Below are 23,606 nucleotides of genomic sequence, written 5' to 3' on the forward strand. Positions count from 1 at the left end.
TGATCCATGGACAAGAAAACAAGGTCTGTAAGTTAGATAAATCCTTGTATGGATTAAAACAAGCTCCTAAGCAATGACATGAAAAGTTTGATAACTTAATGATATCAAATAGGTACAAAATGAATGAAAGTGAAAAACGCATTTATTACAAATCTAAGAATCGCATTTGCACTATCATATGTCTATACGTAGACGATCTACTCATATTTGGATCAAATATTCACGATGTTAATGCTATGAAATCATTGTTGTGCAACAACTTTGATATGAAAGACCTCAGAGAAGTGAGTGTGATTCTTGGAATCAAGATCACAAAATACGAACGAGGAATTTATTTGGATCAATCACATTACGTTGAAAAGATCTTAAAGAAATATAATTATTTTGAATGTAAACCATCAAGCACACCATATGATCCAAGCATGAAACTGTTTAAGAACACTGGTTAAAGTGTTAGACAGACAGAATATGCAATCATCATTGGAAGTCTTAGGTAATCCACTGATTGTACTAGACCGGACATTGCATATGTTGTAGGATTGTTGTGGAGGTTTACAAGTAGACCGAGTAATGAGCATTGGCGAGCTATTGAGCGAGTCATGCGGTACCTTAAAAAGACAATGAACCTCGGTCTACATTATCAAAGATTTCCTGCAGTACTTGAAGGATACAGTGATGCAGATTGGAATACCTTATCAAATGATTCCAAAGCTACTAGTGGCTATGTATTCAACATAGCCTGAGGAGCTGCATCTTGGAAATCAAAGAAACAGACTATCCTGGCTCAGTCCACGATGGAGTCAGAAATGATTGCATTAGCAAATGCTAGTGAAGAAGCAAGTTGGTTAAGATGCTTGCTAGCTGAGATTCCTTTGTGGGAAAAACCTATGCCAGCTGTGTTGATCCACTGCGATAGTACCGCGACTATTGCAAAAATAGAGAACCGTTATTATAATGGTAAAAGACGTCAAATTAGAATAAAGCAAAACACTATTAGAGACTGTATCTCTAAAGGAGCTGTGAGAGTGGATCATGTACGCACTAATGAAAATTTAGCAGATCCTTTGACGAAAGGATTAGCTAGAAAGAAAGTCTATAATACATCATATAAGATGGGACTAATTCCTATAGGAATGTGAGTCGCTCATGATGGTAACTCGACCTAAATGACTGGAGATCCCAAGAAATAGGTTCAATGGGTAATAAAAAGTTGTGAGTGATATGAGACGATTATGCTAAACTAAATAAAAGAAGCATGAATCCTGAAGTGATAAGAGGGTGAGATAATAGAAACTCTTATTGAGATATGTACTCTATATGAGGGGTACCTAGGCTACAGGAGTACTCTTGATAGACTCACCTATGTGATTGTGGAACTGATACCGGTTCCTATAGAATTTCGAGGCAGAATTCCTAGAGCCTTCACTAAACCAGGATACACGTGCAAGGCCATTAAAAGCACAGGATATTAAGAATACACCTTAAGAAAAGGTTGTGTGTGGGTCTGATGTCTGAGATAGATTTCAAGACAATAGTGTCACTCTTGTTGAATCGGAATCTTACTTTCTACGCAAAGGTTCAAATCGCAGACACCTTTGCTTATGCACAATCTTAGAAACGTTTAACGTACTTCTAAAATCACCTTTTAAATTCAAGTGGGGGATTGTTGGAATACTTGGAATGATGATAATTTGGAGGAAGAGTTGGAAAGATTTATTGACATTAAATGAGCAATAAAGAGCACAAGTAAGAGCTAATATGGAGATGAATTTGAAAAGATTCATTTATAAGTCCCACATTGGAGGGAACACAAATATTAGTAGTATATATATTCCAACTTGGACAATTGTTGTTGGGCCCAAGGGCACCTAAAATTTTGTAAAGGAGTGAGGACACACCAATGTGCCAAAAAGACACACACGCGCGCGCGCGACGCCCCTGTCGGTCGGCCGGCTCAGCTCGGCTCGGTTCGGTTCGGTTTACATGAATTAATTTTTTGGAACCCAAATGAATTGAAATTAATTATCATTGATTAATTAATTCGCTAAAAATTAAGTACTATTAAATAGGAAATTAATTAATATTTAATATTAATTAATTACGAATTGGTGACATGTCCTAAGACCAAGTCTTAACCTAGATTTTGACTAGGTTTACTTGTCCTCCAAGCTTGCTGACCAAGTAAATAACGACTACCTTGACTGGGCCGGTTCAACTCTCCCACTATATTTTCGCCCGTGATTTGGTCCACTCGGTTGGATCCTTTTTTGCCTATAAATGCATTTCTTTCATTCATTTTTTCGGCACTCCAGAATTCATATCTGAATTCTCTCCTCTCTCTCTTACTCTGTTTCATCTTACAATATTCTTTTCTGTTTTTCGACTAGATTTTTTCCAGATACTGCGACTGGTTTTTAACCATCAGAAGGTGTATCACTTAGAAAGATTCATCACACATGCAAGTGTGAATCGTATTTCTTGAAACGAGTTGTTTTATCCTGGAGGCGTACCGCGAAACGTCTTAAAGAAAGCGTATTGATCTGCGACTTAGCCGATAATTTCCTCTATGGCATTTTTTTACAAACCGAAAACAACACACACACACATATATATATATATATATATATATATATATATATATATATATATATATATATATATATATATATATATATTCTCATGTTTTTTTAAATTTGATCTTGTTATTTGATTATTGTGCTAATAATATTAATATTTTCAATATACGTATGCAGGAGCTACCCTCAGACCAAATATAATCCAAAAGTTGATCAAGAACAAATGAGTGGTGCATCTATGTTTATTGCAAATCAAGATTAAACTAATTTTAATGAAATTTCAGTAGGATGGCATGTGAGTTTAAATTGATGTAATTATTTTTTTTCTAAAATATAATGGGTATAGATCTTTTGTTTTTTTATGCCATAAATAATATCTAATTTAACTCACCTTTTTTAGGTGTTCCCTTCTTTATATCATGATAATAAAACTCATCTTTATATCCATTGGTTGGTAAGTATTTTTGAATATGTATTTTGTATTTTGCTCATACTTGATAGCTTATTAACTTGCTAGCCTAAAAGTTTTATTTTGATTTTTTTATATATTTTTTTAAAATTCCTATTTATAAATATCAAAATTTTATTTATATTAATGCATAAATATAAAAATATTGTGTTCTTTTAAATTTGATGTAATTTTATTCAAATTAACAGAGTCACAATAGGAATAATAAAGAAAAAGGATGTGCAAATTTACAATGTTCAGGTTTTATTCAAACACATCCATCAATCACTATTGGTCAATCATTCAATCAAACATCACTTATTGATGGGTTCTCTGTCGAAATTTCATTAGCTATCTTACAAGTAATTTCAAAATTATATCAATAGTATACTCACAAAAGTTAAATTATTAACCAATTATTAGCTTAACAATAACAATAGTATACTCACAAAAGTTTATTGATATAAGCAGAATTCAAACACAAAAGATTGGTGGATTTATATAAATGAAAAGAAAATTGGATACTATCCTTCATCATTATTCTCCAACATGACATCAGCTAATAAAATAGAGTGGATAGGCAAAACAATAAATCCTACAAATACTACAAATATTTTTGTTCTTATTTTCTTCATTGTCATCTTTAACGATAAGGAATTACTCAAAGATTTGAGAGTCTAATTCTAACATTTTTGGCCATGCATGTCATTTTAAGAAGCTTGCATTTGTCAATAATTCTCAAATGCAACAATCACTTACAAAAGATATGGGAGAAGTAAAAAGTTCCAATAATCAATGCTACGATGCTCGATACTATGAAGATTATATAAATGGATTAACACTCCAGTTTGGAGGACCGGGAGGAAATAATTGTGTGGTTTAAACTATACTATAATTATTATTGCTTTCTTCTTTTTCTTCTAATGTAATTTTTATCTTAATTTTCTTTTAGGTTATTTGTTACGCAAAAAAAGTTTATTCTTAATAAATTTGTCAAAATTTATCATTGAATCTTAACAAATACATGTGAAGTTCACATCAAGAAGAAGTACATGTGACAATGATTGTGTTGTGTGTTTTAAACATTTCACACTATGTCTTTGCTATTTTAATTAAAATAAATAAATATTTTGAATATTAGTTAAAATATAATAATAAAATAGTTTTATTATTTATTATTAAATAATGTAGTAGAAAATTCGTGCGTCCGCACGGGTAAAAGCATTTATATCTTAAATTATCTATTTGAAATGAAATTAAAGTTAATGAAAATTTTAGGCATGGAAGAATTGTTCATACTTAAATTTAACTAGTTGTGTCCCGTGTCACTTCACAGAAGTTTACCTAATCATTAATAAAAATTTAAATTCTATGTGATCACTTATGTCACTAAAAGTGATCAACATGATTAAAAACTACTAAAAGTGATATATCAACTTAAATTCTTTAAAGAAAATAAATGACTTAATATAATTATTCTTTAGAGAAAGTTTGTTTTTTTTTAAATCATAAAATTCAATTTTTTTTTTATAAACAAGATATGATATAAAGAGAGCACTAGGGGTACTCTTCGAAAAAAACATTACCCACTAACTGAAACTAACGAAAACAACATCAAAGAATTTTTGCAGAAATCATAATAGTTACATTTGGAATAGAGAATCTTACCGACACAAGTCCACTTCCAAACCTTAAGTTTAATATTCCAACCTAAGCTAATACACAAAGTTTGGTATCGTTAAAGATGATGTCATTCTTATGACTCCAAATACACCACAAAATCGCCAGCCAAATCCTACCCGATAAACCCTTCCTCAACCTCCTATTCTGATTATCATGCATCCAAATGTTCAAACTAGACACCAAATCTCCTTCCAAATTCGAACCGCCACCCAACCACTCGAAGACTTGTGACCAGACCAATTTGAAAAAAGAACACCCCAAAAAAATATGCTCAATGGATTCCTCTGTTACCGAGCAAAACACGCACTTAAAGCATCCGTATTACTAATAATACCTCTACGTTTCAACATCTCCTTAGTAGGAAGACAGTTGTGTAAACTCCTCCACCTAAAAGCTCTTATTCTGAAAGAGACCGACACTTTCCAAACTGATTCAAAAACATTAGGATAGATACCGCCTCCAGTTGTACCTGTGTGCGAATTAAAAAGTGCGTTATAGGCATTCCTAGTCGAGTAGCCTTCCAACACCTCGGGCTTCCACTCTACCAAATTTGAAACTGCAGCAACCGAGATCGAGGCAGCCAAGCAATCATGCAAACTCAGCAACTGAACCTTCAAATCAGATTTGAGATTATCGATCCCCAAATTGCCCCATTCCCAACCTTCTGCACTCCTATGACCGAAGCTACCGACATTGTCGTCCTTCATGTTGCTGGCCTGATACAATTGCAGAAAGACCTCTAAAAATCTATCTGGAGAATTCCATAATCCACTCCAAAAGTGAATGTCCAAACCATCTCCTAAAATAAACCTAACACCATTTAATAAAACAGTACTAGAATATGAAGGAGAAGCATTCTCCAAGTTCAAAATATCAGTCCACCAATTGGACTTATTCAACCGTCTAACCGATTCACCCAATGAGAATAAGGTGTTTCAATTTACCGTACTCCGTAAGAATCTTCGACCAGAGCGACATAAAAACATATATGTGTTTTTATGTCTTTAATAAAAAATATTAAGAAATTTGTTCCTAATTAAATTATTTAGTGAAGCTATTTCAATATCTTATTATGATTGTAGTTTGATTCTCTTAATGTAATAAAATTCATTCATTTTATACTTAGAATAAAACAAAAAGCTAAGAATAGTAATTATTATTATTTTGTTGATATGTACAAGAATAACGTCATTTTATATGTTAGCAAATTATTATTATCAATTAAATTTTATTTAATATAAAAATCTCAATTGAAAAATATTATGATTATTCATCATTCGTCGATGCATAAGAAACTCAAAAAGTCATTTATTAACTCTTCTTTTTTCTGTCTAACACAACTGTATCAATCTCTCTCACACACATATTTTCTATCATCTTGCAACAAATTAAGATCGAAAGGAACATTAATCATCTTCATTCTCTTAGAAAAAAAATTCAAATCTGGGTATTGTGTTTTCCTCTTTTGTATACCCATATGAGTTTGAGTTTATATTGGTATGTGTTCTTCATATGGCTTTAAGCTCTTCAAATGAGTTTAAATTCTTCAACTGAGTTTGTATTCTTCAACTGAATATGTGTTCTTCAAATAGGTTTGAGTCCTTCAACTAAGTTTATATTCTTTGAACTAAGTATGTGTTCTTCAAATGGGTTTGAGTTCTTCAAGTGAGTTTGTATTCTTCAACTGAGTATGAATTCTTCAAATGGGTTTGAGTTCTTCGATTGAATTTAAGTATTTCAAATTGAATATGTCTTCTTCAAGTTAGTTTGAGTTCCTCAATTGAGTTTGAGTTCTTCAAATTGATTCTGATAATAACTTAGGAGAATGAAATATGAAAATAATTTGATTTGCTTCTGAAAATTATTGGGTTCTTCAAATAGGATTAATTTTGAGATAACATTAATTTTGAGATAACAGGCCTCAATTATATCTAATCTAATTAATAGAAAACAAATACTTCTATTTTAATACTATTTTCAAGAGACAAATCTCACACCATGTATACACCTAATTAATAGGAAATAAATAAAATTAATTTTAATATGAACGTTCATGATAATTATTTTTATTTATTAAAGTTTTTTAAATTTCTAATAATTTATTATAAAGAGGTGGAATTTCGTAATGTCATTTAAGCAATGCCATATCACCAATTTAATTTTCATGTCATAAAAAATGTCAAAAAAAAAAAAATAGAGTGGGGACTAAAATATTTAAAAAAGTTAAAATAGAGAGATGAGTAACATCAACGAATGGTCTCTTTATTTTAAGGTGAACATCAATCACCCCCTTTCTTTCTGGTCAAATATTTGTTTATCACTAAATTGATAGAAAAAATTAGATCAATAAATATAATTATATATGATTTATAAATTTAAAAAATTGCAAGTAAATGTACATATAGTGTTTTAAGAATCTTTTAAAAATAAAAAGATATTATTTTGTTTTTTTTAATAGGCAACAATGCAATAGCAATAAAAGGAGCTTAAAAGAATCTCAAATCCAAATACAAAAACAGAAATGAGTTAAAACTAGCCCACACTAAACACAATCTAAAGGGGAATTGAACCACCCCTAGAATGAACAAAAAGAAATAGATTTACACTTAATATTATATAAATTATACAATTACATTCACTGATCAAAATTTTAATATCAATATCATAATTTCCTATATAAATCTTAATATCATTGATCAATATCATTCATTTATCATATCTTATACAATTTTTTTCAATATCAATATCATAATTACCTATATAAATCTTATACAATTACATTCATTAATCTCTATATCATTATTTATATATTTATTCTAATATTAAATCTTAAATAATGATATTCAGATGTTTGGAAATATTATTTTTACTATAAATCACACCAATAAATATGTAATTCTTTATTGTAGTACTCATGGCTAATATTTTTATTATATTTTAATAATATATCTTGAATAAAAAAACATAATCAATTACATGGTGTAATTATGTACATAATATTTTTTGTATTATTTTACTAAAAAAATTAAAGATAGTGCACTAACAATGTAAAATTATTTTACGTTATTATCCAATAGAATATTGTCGTTTTGCCATTTCATATCAATATTTTAAGAAATTAAACCATAATTTAACAAGATACATAATGGTGATGGATTGATAGTGTAAAAATATTTTATCAGTGTATATTCTTTTTTCTCTTTTATTAATACTTAGATATTATTTTCTTTTAATATTTAATCAATCGTATAATTTCCTTTTCCATGATTTACAGTAATAAATATTGAGTTTGTTAGATGTACTTTCTTGTATACTGTATTATTTATATAACAATTTTATATAGTTTTATTAATATATAGCTTTTTTAATAGGTGTTTCTCCGTCTATTATTTAATTACTTTTAATGAGTTATGAATAATTAATTAAATTTATTTATTATATTTTTTATATAGATATTGTATCGTAATATAAAAAAGTTTCACACAGAAGATCAGAATCTAAATCTTCATTTACATCTTATTAAATTATAAGAAATAAATATTTATTAAAAGATATTTAAAAATAATTTATGAATGATTTCACACAATCTGTGCATAAATATTGATATCTAATTCCTATAGATAATTAAAATTCTGAAAATATTTCTTTTTTAAGATCATATAATTAATTTCCTAAATTAAGTATTGATAGTATTTAGTATAAAAAGAGACCATGTGTTGTGTAAGTTTTATTATTCTCTTCTCTCTTTCCTGAAAACAAGACACTACTTCTCGAGTTTTTCTTTATTTGATTGGAAAGTAAAGGGAAAATGATCGGTATATTGGTATTTCTCTTTTGTTTGGTGAATAGTCCTCTTGTTCATGGCACAAGAGATATACTTCAAGAGGTTTCAACAGGGCGGAGTCAATCACAAATGTAAGTAACAATATTCTTCATAGTCTCATGTTATTTTTTTTTTTTAATTTGATCTTTTTGTTTGATTATTGTAATATATAGTATGCAGGAGCAATCCTCACAAGTGGCACGGCTTTCTATGGAGTTAGTGGTTCTGTTAGTGTTTATAACCCAAAAGTGGACCAAGAACAAACGAGTGACGCATCTATGTTTATTGCAAATCAAGATTCAAATAATTTTGATGCAATCTCAGTGGGATGGCATGTGAGTTTAAATTTAAGTAATTATTATATTTTTTAAGAATGTAATGTGAATGAGATTTTATTTTTTTATGCCATAAATAATAGTTTATTTAACTCACATTTTTATTAGGTGCTCCCTTCTTTATACCAAGATAGCGCAACTCATCTTTATATTGCTTGGACGGTAAGTATTTTTTAATAATATCTATTTTGTATTATGCTCATATTTGATAACTTATAAATTTGTTAGCATATATGTTTCTAGTATATAAGTTTTTTTAAATTTTATTTATATATCAATAATTTATTTATATTAATATAAATATAAATACAAAATTTGTGTTCCTTTTAAGTTTGATGTAATTTTCTTCAAATTGACAGAGTAACAATTTCGAGAAAGGATGTATGAATACACAATGTCCTGGCTTTGTTCAAACCGACAAATTAATCACTATTGGTCAATCACTCAATCAAATATCAACTATTGATAAATTTTCTATCGACCTTTCCTTGGCTATCCTACAGGTAATATCAAAATTATATCATTTTATAATTAAAAACAAGTAAAATTATTAACCAACTATTAGCTTCACAATAACAATAGTATACTCACAAAAGTTTATTGACATGAGTAGAATTCAAGCACAAAAGATTGGTGGATTTATATAAATGAGAAGAAAATTGGATACTATCCTGCATCTTTATTCTCCAATATGGCATCAGCTAATCAAATAGTGTGGATAGGAAAAACAACAAATCCTACTAATACTGCTACCCTCCCATGGGATATGGAGTAAAACCTAATGGCGTTTTTGGCCATGCATGTCATTTTAAGAAGCTTGCATTTGTCAATAATTCTCGAAAGAAACACTACACCAAATAAGCTATTTAATAGCGTTTTTTTTAATCTTTGATAGCACTTAAAAGCGCTATTAACTGCGCCGCTATTGTAAATGTTTTTTGTTTAATAGCACTTTAAAAGCGCTATTAAAGTACCAGTTTTTAATAGCATTTTTCCAAAAAGCGCTACCAAAGTAGGCATTTTGTAGTAATTTTAATAGCACTTTCAAACTAAGTGCTATTATAGGGAACATGTTTGATAGCACTTTCAAACAAAGTGCTAATATATGGCACATGTTTGATAGCATTTTCTCTTAAAAGTGCTATTGTAGGATGTTTCATTAATAGCACTCCTTACAAAATGCTATTGTAGTACACTTTTTTTTATACACAATCATTCTCTTTTATTTAAGAGCTTGTCAGCTCATAATTAGTTTGTAAACCTATGGCTAATACAAATTAAATAATTAAGAACAAATATAAGAATAAAAATGAAGTAAATCAATAATGCAAATAAAAAATATACTTATGGTGGTAATCCAACACGCCATGCAACTTATGCATATTAAAAGTACCCCAAGTAAAAACAAAAAGCTTGACGTGCTATACATAATTGAACTAGCAAGCCACGTGTACAAACACTTCAACGTTAGTTTGCTGCCCCACTAAAGATTAATGTTAACATAAGGGCTCCACATATTTTGATTGAGTTCAGCCTTAAAGTTTCAGAGCCTGCTCTAATCACCATATAAGTTGGTTGCTAGTTTTGACTTGATTGCATCCATGTCATTATTAAATTGATATATTCTTCTCAGAAACTTGTCTTCGTGGTTCAGCTTCAACTGACTATTGAATTGTCTCTGATTCAACTTCAACTGAATGTTGAATTGGATCTGATTCAACTTCAAGTGACAGCTCAATTGGCTTTGACTCAACTCCAACCGACAGCTCAATTGTCTCTGATTCCTCTTTATCCACAAGGGCATACACCACCGTTGTTCTAGAATGCGCATAAACGAGAAAAGATTGAGGCCGATCATCATACCATCCTTCCTGTAAAATCATCCAAGAGAATTCAAATAGTTTATTAATTTCACTGGGAAAGGCCAATGCGGTAAAAACATGGGCACAAGAATGTAAAGAAAAATAAAATGATAAAGCAAAATAGAAACACAGAATTTAATACAACAACACACTTGAGCACGTTCACACACGAAAAAGTTTAAAGAAGCCTCTTACAGAGGTAAAGTACTCAGCAGTATGATTGAGCCTATTGAAGCCACCAAACAAGGTATAATCTGAATCCAAGACAATCTGAAAAAAGGAAAAGCACAGACCTCACATATATATAATAGCAAAAGGAATATCATGGGCAACCAACATCACAACCTAGTAGTTTTTTCAAATTCATTTCAATTTCATCTTCACTCAGCTTTTCTAGTTACATACAACTATATTAAACTATGATAACATCACTAGCAGAAGCATAAAAAGAGTGTGTGAAAACAGATATGGAAAGAACAACAGCAATGAAAACCTTTGAATGCAGCCTGTCTCCAAAATCCCCAATTGTAAGAGATAGAGATCCATCTTTTTCATCATATCTCAACCCCCAAAAGCCAAACACTCTCCAACCAAATAATCATAACCATCACCTCACACTCGAGGATACCGCATCTGAGCTTAGCATATTTGATTCACACAAATATTTCAAAGAATTGACCAACCATGAAAACAACCAAAATGTCGCAATCACCAGCAACAACAACAACAGTAGAGTCTCACCTGTGGTAGCTAACCTAAACAACGAAACAGAGAGCATTGGTAAGACAATATTGAAAATAATTTTGGGTTTGCTTTCGAATGCAGACAGATAGATGATTGAAGTAGAAGATACATACGGAACTACTGCGACATCTGCAATTTCAGGATTAGTAAGGAGTATGTGCTCTAATTCAGCGGGGGAACCTGAAAAATAGCAAGGAAAATGTGAGGGTAGTAAAGTGGTATTTACAAAAGAATGTGATGTTTTCTTCAATTCCCAATGCTTCACCTGATAAGCTTTATATTTGATCAACTCCTTAAGTCTATCTACAATGAATAGAAAACCATCAGAGTCAAAATAACAAAGATCGTCGGTCTTCAGCCATCCCTCTAAATCCAATGACTCAACAGTCGCCTTGTCATCTCCTATGTAACCTGAACTGACACCATAATAACCGCATATAGTTAGATATCTCTAGCTATATCAACTACATTTGGTCAAAACATAATTGATCTTGCACATATAGCTTAACAATAAATTGGTATAATTTGTTTGCAATCATATATAAAATATTGGCAATGAGGAAACCCAAAGGAGCGAACATATAAGAACTCTAGTTAACAAACTAAAGTGAGAGACAATGAAAATAGAGAAAGACATGTTGGCATTGAATTTATTATACATGAATCAGTCTAATATACTGATTTTATCTTTAATTAAATCATTCTAAGCTTATGTGTAACTTTCACATGTTCAATGTACAACTCTACACATGATTTTGAAGCATAAGACCATAGCAAATCATAAATTAGTGTTGCTAAGCTATTAGTGTTACTAATCACCTTTCATGATTGTTGGTCCTCGAATCCAAATCTCTCTTTGGCCAGGAGATAATGCCTCTCCAGCAACAGGGTCAACTATCTTAGCCTCCATATTTTTTTATTGCCGACCCACAGAACCATGGCGCTTAGCCTCATCAAAACCTATCATTCTTGCTGCCCCTCCTCCACTTTCAGTCGAACATAGCCCTACAATTAAACTCAAAACATAAACTACTTACAAAAACCGTGTATTTAAAAGAATGTGTTAGTGACAATTCTTTTATTGAGCCTAGAAGAACAAAAAAGCTATGGTGGTGGTGGTAGCAATACCTCATATTATAAGATTTGAAATCACGTTCTCATATAATCTCATTTTGAAATTATCTATAATAATAAAAAAATAAAATAAAGCATGGTTTGGGTAAGGTAAAGTAAATTTGTTACCTGCGCCACCGGACCCCAACAGCGGGATCGAACTAACATCATATTTCTTCACCAAATCCGACTTAGCAAATGTCGTAACTAACAGCGGCGACAACGGAATATACACAACTCTATGCTTCTCTACCGTATTCAACATCCCTTCAAAATCAAACCTCTCCATCAACACTAGAGTCTCCTCCATAGCCATAGCTCTCACCATCATGAAAAATCCAAACACGTGAAAAAGAGGCAGCGGAATGAGGGAAAGAGGGAGACCGAATGCAATTCAATTTCAAGGCCGTCGTCGTAAACATGCTTCAGCGAACAAAATCCTCCGATCAACGCGATGAAGTTACGGTGAGTTAACAACACGCCTTTGACACATCCGGTGGTTGCCGAAGAGAAGAGAATCGCAGTTGTGTCTGATTGACCCATTTCGACTCGGTGAGGCTCGGAGTTGGAGTTAACCATGGAATGGAAAGAAGGAGAATCGATTGGTGTTTTCTCCGAGCTTGTGGAAGTGATTGTGGAAGTGGGGAAGGGAAAGCGGCTTAGGTTTATCCTTTACCAAAAATTTGTGCGGCAAAATGAAAACCTTCCCCCAAAAACATGTATTTTGTTTTTTATTTATTTTATTAATTTTATTAATTTATTAATTATATATTATGAAAACAAAAGCGTTTTTTTATGAATGCTAACAAATGGGAACTTAGTGAATAATATTAATAGTGCTTTGACAAAAGTGCTATCTTAGTGAATACTAATAATACCGTTTTGACGAAAGTGCTATCTTAGTGTATAATATTAATAGCGTTTTGTAGAAAGTGCTATCTTACTGAAGTTTAATAATAGCATGTTTTTACAAAGTGCTATCAAAATCGCATTGTCTGTATTCTATAATAGCGCCCGACCGTAAAGTGCTATTATAGATGTGTTTTTTCCTTTTTAATAGCACTTTATTTAAAAGTGCTATTAAATTAGGCGATACAAAAAATCAATTTTGGCGTAGTGAAACAATCACTTACAAAAGATATGGGAGAAGTAAAAAGTACCAATGATCAATGCTACGCTGCTGGATACTATGAAGATGGTACAAATGGATTAGCACTCCAGTTTGGAGGACCGGGTGGAAACAATTGTGTGGTCAATGCTGGATGCTCGATACTATTATTTTTGCGTGCTCGAATCTATTTTTTATTTCTTCTTTTTCTTATAATGTAATTTGTATCTTAATTTTCTTTAAATTGTTTATTATGCAAAAGAATTCTTATTAAATTTATCTACAAAATTTATCGTTAAATCTTAACAAATTCATATAACGTTCACATCTAATTCAGGTGGCCGATCATATTTTTAAAAAATAGTACTTTTCATTATGGAAACATACATAGAAATTTGTTTCAACAATTAATATATATATATATATATATATATATATATATATATATATATATATATATATATATATATATATATATATATATATATATATATATAAAAATTAAAAAAATATACCTATTGATTTATAAATATATAAATGATTTTATTGTGTGTTTTAAACATTTGACACTATGTCTTTGAATACCTTCTTAGGCATTGGTTTTAAATGAAACCAAATGTGTATGAAATCTAATTTGTAGTTATACGTGACTTGAAAGATTTGTAATTCCATGATATATTTGTTAGATTATGGTAATTTCACAAAGTGTCATAGAGGAAAGAAAGGATATATATGCATATGAACCAATAATGAAATGGGTGAGCGGGATTTGCATCACATTATGAATTCAAAGTGCAATGAGAACCATGATGATTGGGACGTGCAGGGTCTTGGTAGGTTATACTTCTTTAGACCGACTCACATCTAAAATAAGACAGTGTGCAGGGTCTTGGTAGGTTATACTTCTTTAGACCGACTCACATCTAAAATAAAACAGGATCTCGATAGATTAGGCTTCTTTAGATCAACTCACATCTAAATAATGGATTTCAAGTTTACACATATTATATGTGCATACAATAATACGAATTTGGTAAAAGAAAATAGGACTAATTAGGTTACTTTTTAAATTTATTATAACTTGCCTAAGCATGTGAAACCACGCCCAGCGGAAGTTGTGACGTGAAAATTATATAGTATTATGAAGGTTGAGAAAAACACAAGAAAAAGGGGTTTGGATTGAGTTTTCTAAAAAATTTAATTTCATTTGAAAAAAGTTTTTTGAGGTTAGTGAGATTGTTTAAGGAAGAAGAAAAAGAAAACTTTCAGTTATTCAGGTTCACCTTAGCAAAGACTAATCATGTCCACCCGCCAAGGTAATTTCTCCTTAGAAAAGGACTTAATCCAAGAGTTTAGAAAGACACCTTATCCCTCTCAAGTATACAGACTAACAACCTACTCACCTGAGGAATACAAATCTCAAAAGATTTACAAAGGTAATGTTTACAAGATATTGCTTCTAAAAAGCATATTGAAACATAAACAATTCAGCTCAAATGTTAACACAATCTATGAGCAACAACTCTTGTGTTTTTACATATTCTTATAAACTAGATTTCTCACAATAAAGTGTTTAATGCAGTTTCTCTAAGATCTTTATTTTTCTCTTTTTCTCTTTGAAGTTTATTTGTTGAGTTTTAAAATATAGCTTGAGTATCATTGTAGATGAGCAATTTCTTCAAATGATAGTGTCTCATATATAGTCCCATGAAAAGATGACCTTTGAGAGAAGACAAAACGACACTTTCCTTGATGCAACGACTCCAAAAAGTCTTGGGGAACAATGAGTACACAAAAGACGAAATCGTACAATACGTCCTGCAAAAGTGGAAAAGGTGATGTACTGTTGTACCATGTTGCTTCTTTTGCAAGATTCTGATCATCATTCATTTTAGATGTACTTCTAGACTGAAGTAGAGAGAGTAGTGAAGAGATCAAGTATTGTAGGCATTCCAAGAGAAAGAAATCTTCAGATTCAGAAAGGAGTCTTCATAGTCGAAAGCAGTAGCTTATCTGAACGATGCATTATGACTTATGAACTGGAAGTAAGAAGCGTATCTGAACTCAATTCTGATAGAACATTTGTAAATCCTTTTTCTAATGAGTCATTCAACAGTCTTCAGAATTGTTAATATCACTTTAGAATTGAAATGAATAGTTCTTTTGATGTGTGATGACGATGATTCTAATGATTATCTAGACTGCAATCCTAATCAACCAAAATAGTGAATTTGCACACTTAAGAAGCTATTAGAGTATAAAATTGTTCCTGTACATATTTGGGATATTTGGACCGGCCTAGCAAGTCGGCACCTGAAGGAAGGAACAGAAGTAGAATGACCACTAAGGGAATCATTAGCCCAACTCGGCAAAAGTACGCGGCCTGAGTGGACCCCTAACTCGGATATGGACTCCCCCACCAGTCATAGATGGATCCTACAAGTCGGTGCATAAGACATTACGAGTAGACCCTTAATATTCCACCCACGCCAAACGTAACTATCGAGCGCAGACCAGAAGGCCCCGCCATTATGGGGGTTACGGTTCTTTAGACTAAAACGGCGGGAGTTACAACAATTCGCTCATTATGGAGGTAATCCAAGGTCCCTCCATCAATAAGGGTAATTATGGCTCCATCAGCTATAAATAGGGCTCCCAATCGAGCATAAGCAAGACGCATTTTTTCTTGAGCTCGCATCAGTTGTGCTGCCCAAATCCCTAATGCTAAACTCCACAAACTCTTGTGTGACCTCACCGGAATCTTCTTCCGGGAGGTAATCAAAAGTGTCCTACAAGAACATTTGGCGCCCAATATGGGGCCTAGGTAAAACTCTCCTAGCCCATACACCATTTGACATACTTTTAACACTAAAATGTTCGTACCGTCGCCAAGTGATGAGGGAGCTCCGCCGGACATGGCCCAACTCTTAGTCATGGTGGAGACCCTGAGGCAGCAGAATGATACTCTTCAGGACAACTTCCAAATCCTATAATCCCAAACGACGCAGGAAGATGAGTCCCCAGAGGAATCACAGGACCTACAGCCATTAGCAGAAGACGTTTGGGAAGATGCAGTACCGGAGAACTTCAAACCTCCTTATTTACCATCGTTCAACTAAAAAAGTGATCCTCAAGAGCATATCATCACGGTCATTACTCAAACAGCTATAGTTGGTGCTTCATACTCTCTAAAATGCAAACTGATGTCTGAAACCTTCAAGGACATAGCATTGCGAGAAGTAGATCATTTGGGGCTTATAGTTAGACCAACCCGTGCATTGGGGGTCAGGGAAAAAGATCAGAAGGGAGACGGCCCCTGGTGCACATCTCACCGGGTTAAAGGTCATCACACGGAGGATTGCATACATCTTAAAAGAGAAATCGAGGCCCTAATACAACGTGGCAAACTGTCAGCCTACACAAAAGAAGACGGATCGGCGCCCGCAAAGAAAAGGAGCCCGGAACGAAAGAATTCCGACGCAAGCAGGACGCAACCCAAGAAGGGAAAGTCCGCAGAAGGAGTTCACGAGACCCGTCTGTCCCGGCACACCCTAAACACCACCGTAGGGGGGTTTGCGGAAGGAGGGAAACCAGCTCAACTCAAAAGTTTTTACGAACATTTGGTGATGAATTTTTCCCAAAGTGACATTCCAGAAGCCGAGGTTGTGGTTCTAACCTCTGTGAGTTTCTCAAAGAAAGATGCCAAAGGAGTGCTGGCGCACGAAAACGATCCCATGGTCATCAAAGTCTACATCAAGGACTGGAGCTTTAGGAGGGTGCTCATCGACCCTGGCACCTCGGCCGACGTCTTATACTGGGACGTTTTTAAAGGAATGGGGATGGATGCCTCAGAAATGCTTCCTTTCAAGGGAACGCTCTTTGACTTCTCTGGCGAGCAGGTACAGTTTCTTAACCACATGTCGATCGTAAGTGTGTTCGGAAGCGGGCACAATGCCAAATCGGTAAATGTAATATACATCATCGTTAACGCGGCATCACCATACAACACAATATTTGGAAGACCGAACTTCAACGCCCTGGATGCTGTACTATCCACATTGTACCTAACCATGAATTATCCCCTCAACAGAGGAAAGGTCGGTGTGGTCAAGAGGGACTAAGGCCTGGGCCGCAAATGCTACAAGGACAGTTTGAAATTGATAAAGGAAGACTTTGGGCTTCCTGGGGAAGGTCAACCTTCTGAATGTCGACATGATCGATCTCGATCCCAGGGAGGACCCAGTGTCGGATAGCCTCATGCCCATCAGAAAGGTAAAAAATATACAAATTGGCCCATAAGCGTTCCAGATAATGCAGATAGGATCATGTCTGGATTCTAACGAAGAGCTGGGAAACATACAAACCCTCAAGAAGAATTTGGATCTGTTCGCATGGAAACCCTCTGATATGTCGGGCATTGACCCTGAAGACATGTGTCATCCATTAGCCATCGACCCAACATACAAAACGGTCGTACAGAGAAAGCGGAAGATGGGTGGAGAAAAGGAGCAAGTTATTGCGAAGGAGGTAGGAAAGTTCTCAGAGCCAGATTCATCAGGGAGATCAAGTACCCGACTTGGCTCTCTAATGTAGTTATGGTTAATAAAAAGACAGGTAAGTGGCGCATGTGTGTGGATTTTACGGATCTCAATAAGGCTTGTCCAAAAGACCTTTATCCTCTTCCGCACATCAACCTATTAATCAACAACTCATCATGATTCTGACTACTCAACTTCATGGACGCATATTACGGGTACAACCAAATACTGATGAGCCCGACATACGCTCCCAAAACATCCTTTATAACAAGTCGCCGTAATTATTATTATGAGGTCATGCCCTTCAGCCTCAAGAACGCCAGTGCCACCTATCAGCGCTTGATGGATATGGTGTTCGCATCACAGATCGGAAGGAATCTAAAAGTTTACGTGGATGACATGGTAATCAAAACGCCCGAAGGCCGAGTTCATGTTATCGATTTGGATAAAACGTTTAGGTCGGTTAGACAATTCAACATGAGGCTCAACCCGGAAAAATATACCTTTGGCGTTCCCGCGGGCAAATTCTCGGGTTTCATATTAACCCACAAGGGAATCGAAGCAAACCCCGACAAGTGCCAAGAAATCTTAGACATGAAGAGTCTAACGTCTAAGAAAGAGGTCCAACAGCTGACCAGAAGGCTCGCAGCTTTATCTCGATTCTTGTTGTGCGTAAGAGACAAAGCCATACACTTTTTCTCAGCAATACAGAAATCTGCCAACTTCACCTAGTCGGGGGAGTGCGAAAGGGCGTTCGTAGAGGTCAAGGAAATTTTATTTGCGCCTGTCATACCCCAAAATTTTCCCATCATATTTCAAAATATTTTGGCTCAAACACTATGAAAGGATATATATATATATATATATATATATATATATATATATATATATATATATATATATATATATATATATATATATATATATATATATATATATATATGAAACAATAATGTAATGGGTGAACAGGATTTGCATCACATTATAAAATTCAAAGTGCAATGAGAACCATGATGATTGGGACAACAATTATCGTCAATAAAACAGGATTTTGGTAGGTTAGACTTTTTTAGACCGACTCACATCTAAAATAAGACAGGAACTCGATAGATTAGACTTCTTTAAACCGACTCACAACTAAATAATAGACTAAATAATTTTACACATATTATTTTTACATACAACAATACGAATTTCGTAAAAGAAAATAGGACTAATTAGGTTACTTTTTAAATTTATTCTAACTTGCCTAAGCCCGTGGAACCACGCTCAGTGGAAGTTGTGACGTGTAAATTATATAGTATTCTGAAGGACGAGAAAAACACAAGAAAAAGGGGTTTGAATTGAGTTTTCTAAAAAATCAATTCTATTTGAAAAAGGTTTCTTGAGGTTAGTGAGATAGTTTAAGGAAGAATAAAAAGAACACTTTCGCTTATCTTGGTTCACCTTAGAAAAAGCTAATGATGTCCACCGGTCAAGTATTCTTTTCAGTTATCTGATTTCAACAGACTAACAACCTAGTCACCTGAAGAATACAAATCTCAACAGATTTACAAAGGTAATGTTTACAAGATATTTATTCTAAAAAGAAAATTGAAACATAAACAGTTCAGCTCAAATGTTAACATAATCTATAAGCAACAACTCTTGTGTTTTTACATATTCTTAGAAACTGTATTTCTCACAATAAAGTGTTGAATGCAGTTTCTCTAAGATCTTTATTTTTCTCTTTTTCTCTATGAAGTTTATTTGTTGAGTTTTAAAATATAGCTTGAGTGGCATTGTAGATGGACAACTTCTTCAAATGATAGTGTCTCATATATAGTTCCATGAAAAGATGACCGTTGAGAAAAGACAAGACAATGCTCTCCTTGATGCAACGACTCCAAAAAGTCTTGGGGAACAATGAGTACACAAAAGACGAAATCATTCAAAATGTCCTGCAAAAGTGGAAAAGGTGATGTACTTTTGCACCATGTTGCTTCTTTTGCAAGTTTCTGATCATCCTTCATTTTAGATATACTTCTGGACTGAAGTAGATAGATTAGTGAAGAGATCGAGTATTGTAGGCATTCCAAGAGAAACAAATCTTCAGATTCAGAAAGGAATCTTCAGAGTCGAAAGTAGTAGCCTATCTTAATGATGCATTATGACATCTGAACTGGAAGCAAGAAGCGTATCTGAACTGAATTCTGATTTTAGAGTAGTCGCTTTGGTTTAGAAAAATTGTAAATCCTTTCTCTAATGAGTCATTCAACAGTCTTTAGAACAGTTGATGTCACTTTAGCATTGAAATGAATAGTTCTTCTGATGTGTGATGACGATGATTCTGATGATTATCTGGACAGCAATCATAATCAACCAAAAACGTGAATTTGCACACTTAAGAAGCTATTAGAGTACAAAAATTTTCTTGTACATATTTGGGATATTTGGATCGGCCCGGCAAGTTGGCACCTAAAGGAAGGAACAGAAGCTGAATGACCACTAAAGGAATCATTAGCCCAACTGGCCAAAAGTACACGGCCGGAGTGGACCCCCAACTCGGATATGGACTCCCCCACCGGTCATAGACGGGTCCTACAAGTCGGCATATAAGACGTTACGAGTATACCTTTAATATTCCATCCACACTGGACGTAATTGTCGAGCGTAGACCAGAAGGCCCCGTCGATTTGGGGGTTACGATTCTTTAAACCAAAACGGCGAGAGTTACAAAAATTTGCTCATTATGGAGGGAATCCAAGGTCCCTCCATCAATAAGGGAAATTATGGCTCCAGTAACTATAAATAGGGCTCCCAATCGAGGGATAAGCAAGACGCAATTTTTCTTGAGCTCACATCAATTGTGCTACTCAAATCCTTAAAGCTAAACTCCACATACTCCTATGTGACCTCACCGGAATCTTCTTTCGGGAGGTAATCAAAAGTGTTTTATAGGAACATTTGGCGCCCACTGTGGGGCCTAGGTAAAAATCTCCCAGCCCACACACCATTTGACATACTTTCAACATAAAAATATTCGTAACATTGCCAAGTGATGAGGGAACTCCACCGGACATGGCCTAACTCCTATTTATGGTGAAGGCCCTAAGGCAGCAGAATGAGACTCTTCAGAACAACATCCAAATCCTACAATCCCAAACGACGCAGGAAGATGAGTCCCCAGAGGAATCACATGACCTACAACCATTAGTAGAAGACGTTTCGGAAGATGCAGTGCCGGAGAACTTCAAACCTCCTCATTTACCATCGTTCAACAGAAAAAGTGTTCCTCAAGAGCATATCACCGCGGTCAATGCTCAAACCGCTATAGTTGGCGCTTCAGACTCTCTAAAATGAAAATTGATGTACGAAACCTTCAAGGAAGTAGCGTTGTGTTGGTACATGAGTCTTCCCTGAGCATCTATCATAGGGTACTCCGACTTAGCCAAGAAGATGGTGCAAAACTTTTCAGCTAGCAAACACCGCAAGGTGTCCACCACAAGTATGTTCAACGTGCGTCAGGCGCAATCTGAGTCTCTTCGAAAATACGTGGCCCGTTTCAATGAAGATACTATTAAAGTTTCCCACCCGAATCAAGAAATGTCCGTCGAGGCTTTTCAGAACGGACTCTGAGTTGGGCATTTCAATGATTCCTTGGCTCAGAAACTGACCTCTAGAATGGAAGAGGTAACGAGCCATGCTGAATTCTACATCAAGGGAGAAGACAGTAACATGGAGAAACGACACTTGGATGCTCGTGAGAAGCCTCCTAAAAAAACAAGCGAAGATTCCTTCTCATAAAGAAAGGTCGCGATACCTTCCAACATGACGTAACACACCGATGTCAAACTGACAATTCAATGACAACGCTTGAGAATCCTTTACCCCTCTGAACAGCAGGAGAAGCAGAATTTTGTGAGAAATCAATAATCTGGGGCTTATAGTTAGACCAACTCGGGAATTGGCAGTCAGAGCAAAAAAGCAGAAGGGAGACGGCCCCTGGTGCACATTTCACTAGGTGAAGGGTCATCACACAGAGGATTGCATACAGCTTAAAAGAGAAATCGAGACCCTAATACAACGTGGCGAACTGTCAGCCTACATAAAAGAAGACGGATCGGCGCCCGGGAGCAAAAGGAGCTTGTAACAAAAGGGTTATGACGCAAGCAGGATGCAACCCAAGAAGGGAAAGTCCGCAGAAGGAGTTCACGAGACCCATCTATCCCAGCACACCCTGAACACCATCACATGGGGATTTGTAGGAGGAGGGAGACCACCTCAACTCGGAAGTGTTACGAATGTTTGGTGATGAATATTTTCCTAAGTGATTTTCCAGAAGCCGAGGTTGCGGTTCCAACCTCGGTGAGTTTCTCAAAGAAAGATTCCAAAGGAGTGCTGGCTCACGAGGTCATCAAAGTCTACATCAAGGACTGAATCGTTAAGAGGGGGCTCATCGACCCTTGCAGCTTGGCCGAAGTCTTATACTGGAACGCTTTTAAAGGCATGGGAATGGATGCCCCAGAGATGCTGCCTTACCAGGGACCGCTCATCGGCTTCTCGGGCGAGCAGGTACAGGTTCTTAACCACATGTCGATTGCAACTGTAAGATACATCATCATTAACGCGGCTTCTCCATACAACACAATCTTTGGAAGGCCGGATTTCAACGCTCTATAGACCGTACTATCCACATTATACCTAACCATGAAGTATCCCCTCGGTAGAGGAGAGGTCGGTGTGGTCAAGAGCGACCAAGGCCTGGCTCGCAAATGCTACAAGGACAGTTTGAAATTGAAAAAGGAAGAATTTGGACTTCTTGGATTTGTTCACATGGAAACCGTCCAATATGTCGGGCATTGATCCTGAACAAATGTGTCATCAATTAGCCATCGACCCAACATACAAAAAGATCGCACAGAGAAAGAGGAAGATGGGTGGAGAAAAGGAGTAACGTATTGCGAAGGAGGTAGGAAAGTTGTTTAAAGCAATATTCATCAGGGAGATCAAGTACCCGACTTGGCTCTCTAATGTAGTGCTGGTCAATAAAAAGACAGGAAAGTGGCGCATGTGTGTGGATTTTACGGATCTCAATAAGGCTTGTCCAAAATACCCTTATCCTCTTCTGCGCATCGACCGATTAATCGACAACTCATCAAGATTCAGACTACTCAACTTCATAGACGCATATTCTGGGTATAGCCAAATACAGATGAGCCGGCGGACGCTCCCAAAAAAACCTTTATGACAAGTCACATCAATTATTATTATGAGGTCATGACCTTTTGCTTTAAGAACGCCGGTGCCACCTATCAGCGGTTGATGGATATGGTGTCTGCATCATAGATCGGAAGGAATATAGAAGTTTACATGGACAACATGGTAATCAAAACA

The 23,606-nt window shown here is 34.8% G+C and overlaps 1 protein-coding gene, 2 long non-coding RNA genes and 1 pseudogene across 3 annotated transcripts; 1 reads left to right on the plus strand and 3 right to left on the minus strand.

Annotated features, from left to right (window-relative positions):
• Positions 1–8,418: 8,418 nt before the first annotated feature.
• On the plus strand, positions 8,419–9,640 carry LOC131619221 (protein neprosin-like). The gene is made up of 6 exons (XM_058890343.1): positions 8,419–8,427; positions 8,557–8,622; positions 8,704–8,865; positions 8,974–9,027; positions 9,225–9,368; positions 9,479–9,640. Exons 1-6 carry the CDS (start codon positions 8,419–8,421, stop codon positions 9,638–9,640), a joined length of 597 nt encoding a protein of 198 aa, XP_058746326.1.
• Positions 9,641–10,264: 624 nt separating this feature from the next.
• On the minus strand, positions 10,265–11,028 carry LOC131617322 (uncharacterized). Its single transcript, XR_009288545.1, has 2 exons — positions 10,923–11,028; positions 10,265–10,736 (listed from the first exon to the last, which is right to left on the minus strand). It is a non-coding gene; the product is annotated as an uncharacterized LOC131617322 (long non-coding RNA).
• Positions 11,029–12,544, minus strand: LOC131617323 (uncharacterized). The gene is made up of 4 exons (XR_009288546.1): positions 12,291–12,544; positions 11,737–11,882; positions 11,585–11,651; positions 11,029–11,482 (listed from the first exon to the last, which is right to left on the minus strand). It is a non-coding gene; the product is annotated as an uncharacterized LOC131617323 (long non-coding RNA).
• Positions 12,545–12,600: 56 nt separating this feature from the next.
• On the minus strand, positions 12,601–13,261 carry LOC131619222 (4-coumarate--CoA ligase-like 9; annotated as a pseudogene).
• Positions 13,262–23,606: the final 10,345 nt, after the last annotated feature.

This window comes from Vicia villosa, linkage group LG7 (genome assembly GCF_029867415.1).
Source record: "Vicia villosa cultivar HV-30 ecotype Madison, WI linkage group LG7, Vvil1.0, whole genome shotgun sequence".
Lineage (NCBI taxonomy): Eukaryota > Viridiplantae > Streptophyta > Magnoliopsida > Fabales > Fabaceae > Vicia > Vicia villosa.

Coding starts and splice junctions, on each gene's coding strand:
- LOC131619221 (XM_058890343.1), top strand. Junction 8,623..8,703: donor GGGCGGAGTCAATCACAAAT/GTAAGTAACAAT, acceptor TGTAATATATAG/TATGCAGGAGCAATCCTCAC. Junction 9,369..9,478: donor TTTCCTTGGCTATCCTACAG/GTAATATCAAAA, acceptor TGACATGAGTAG/AATTCAAGCACAAAAGATTG.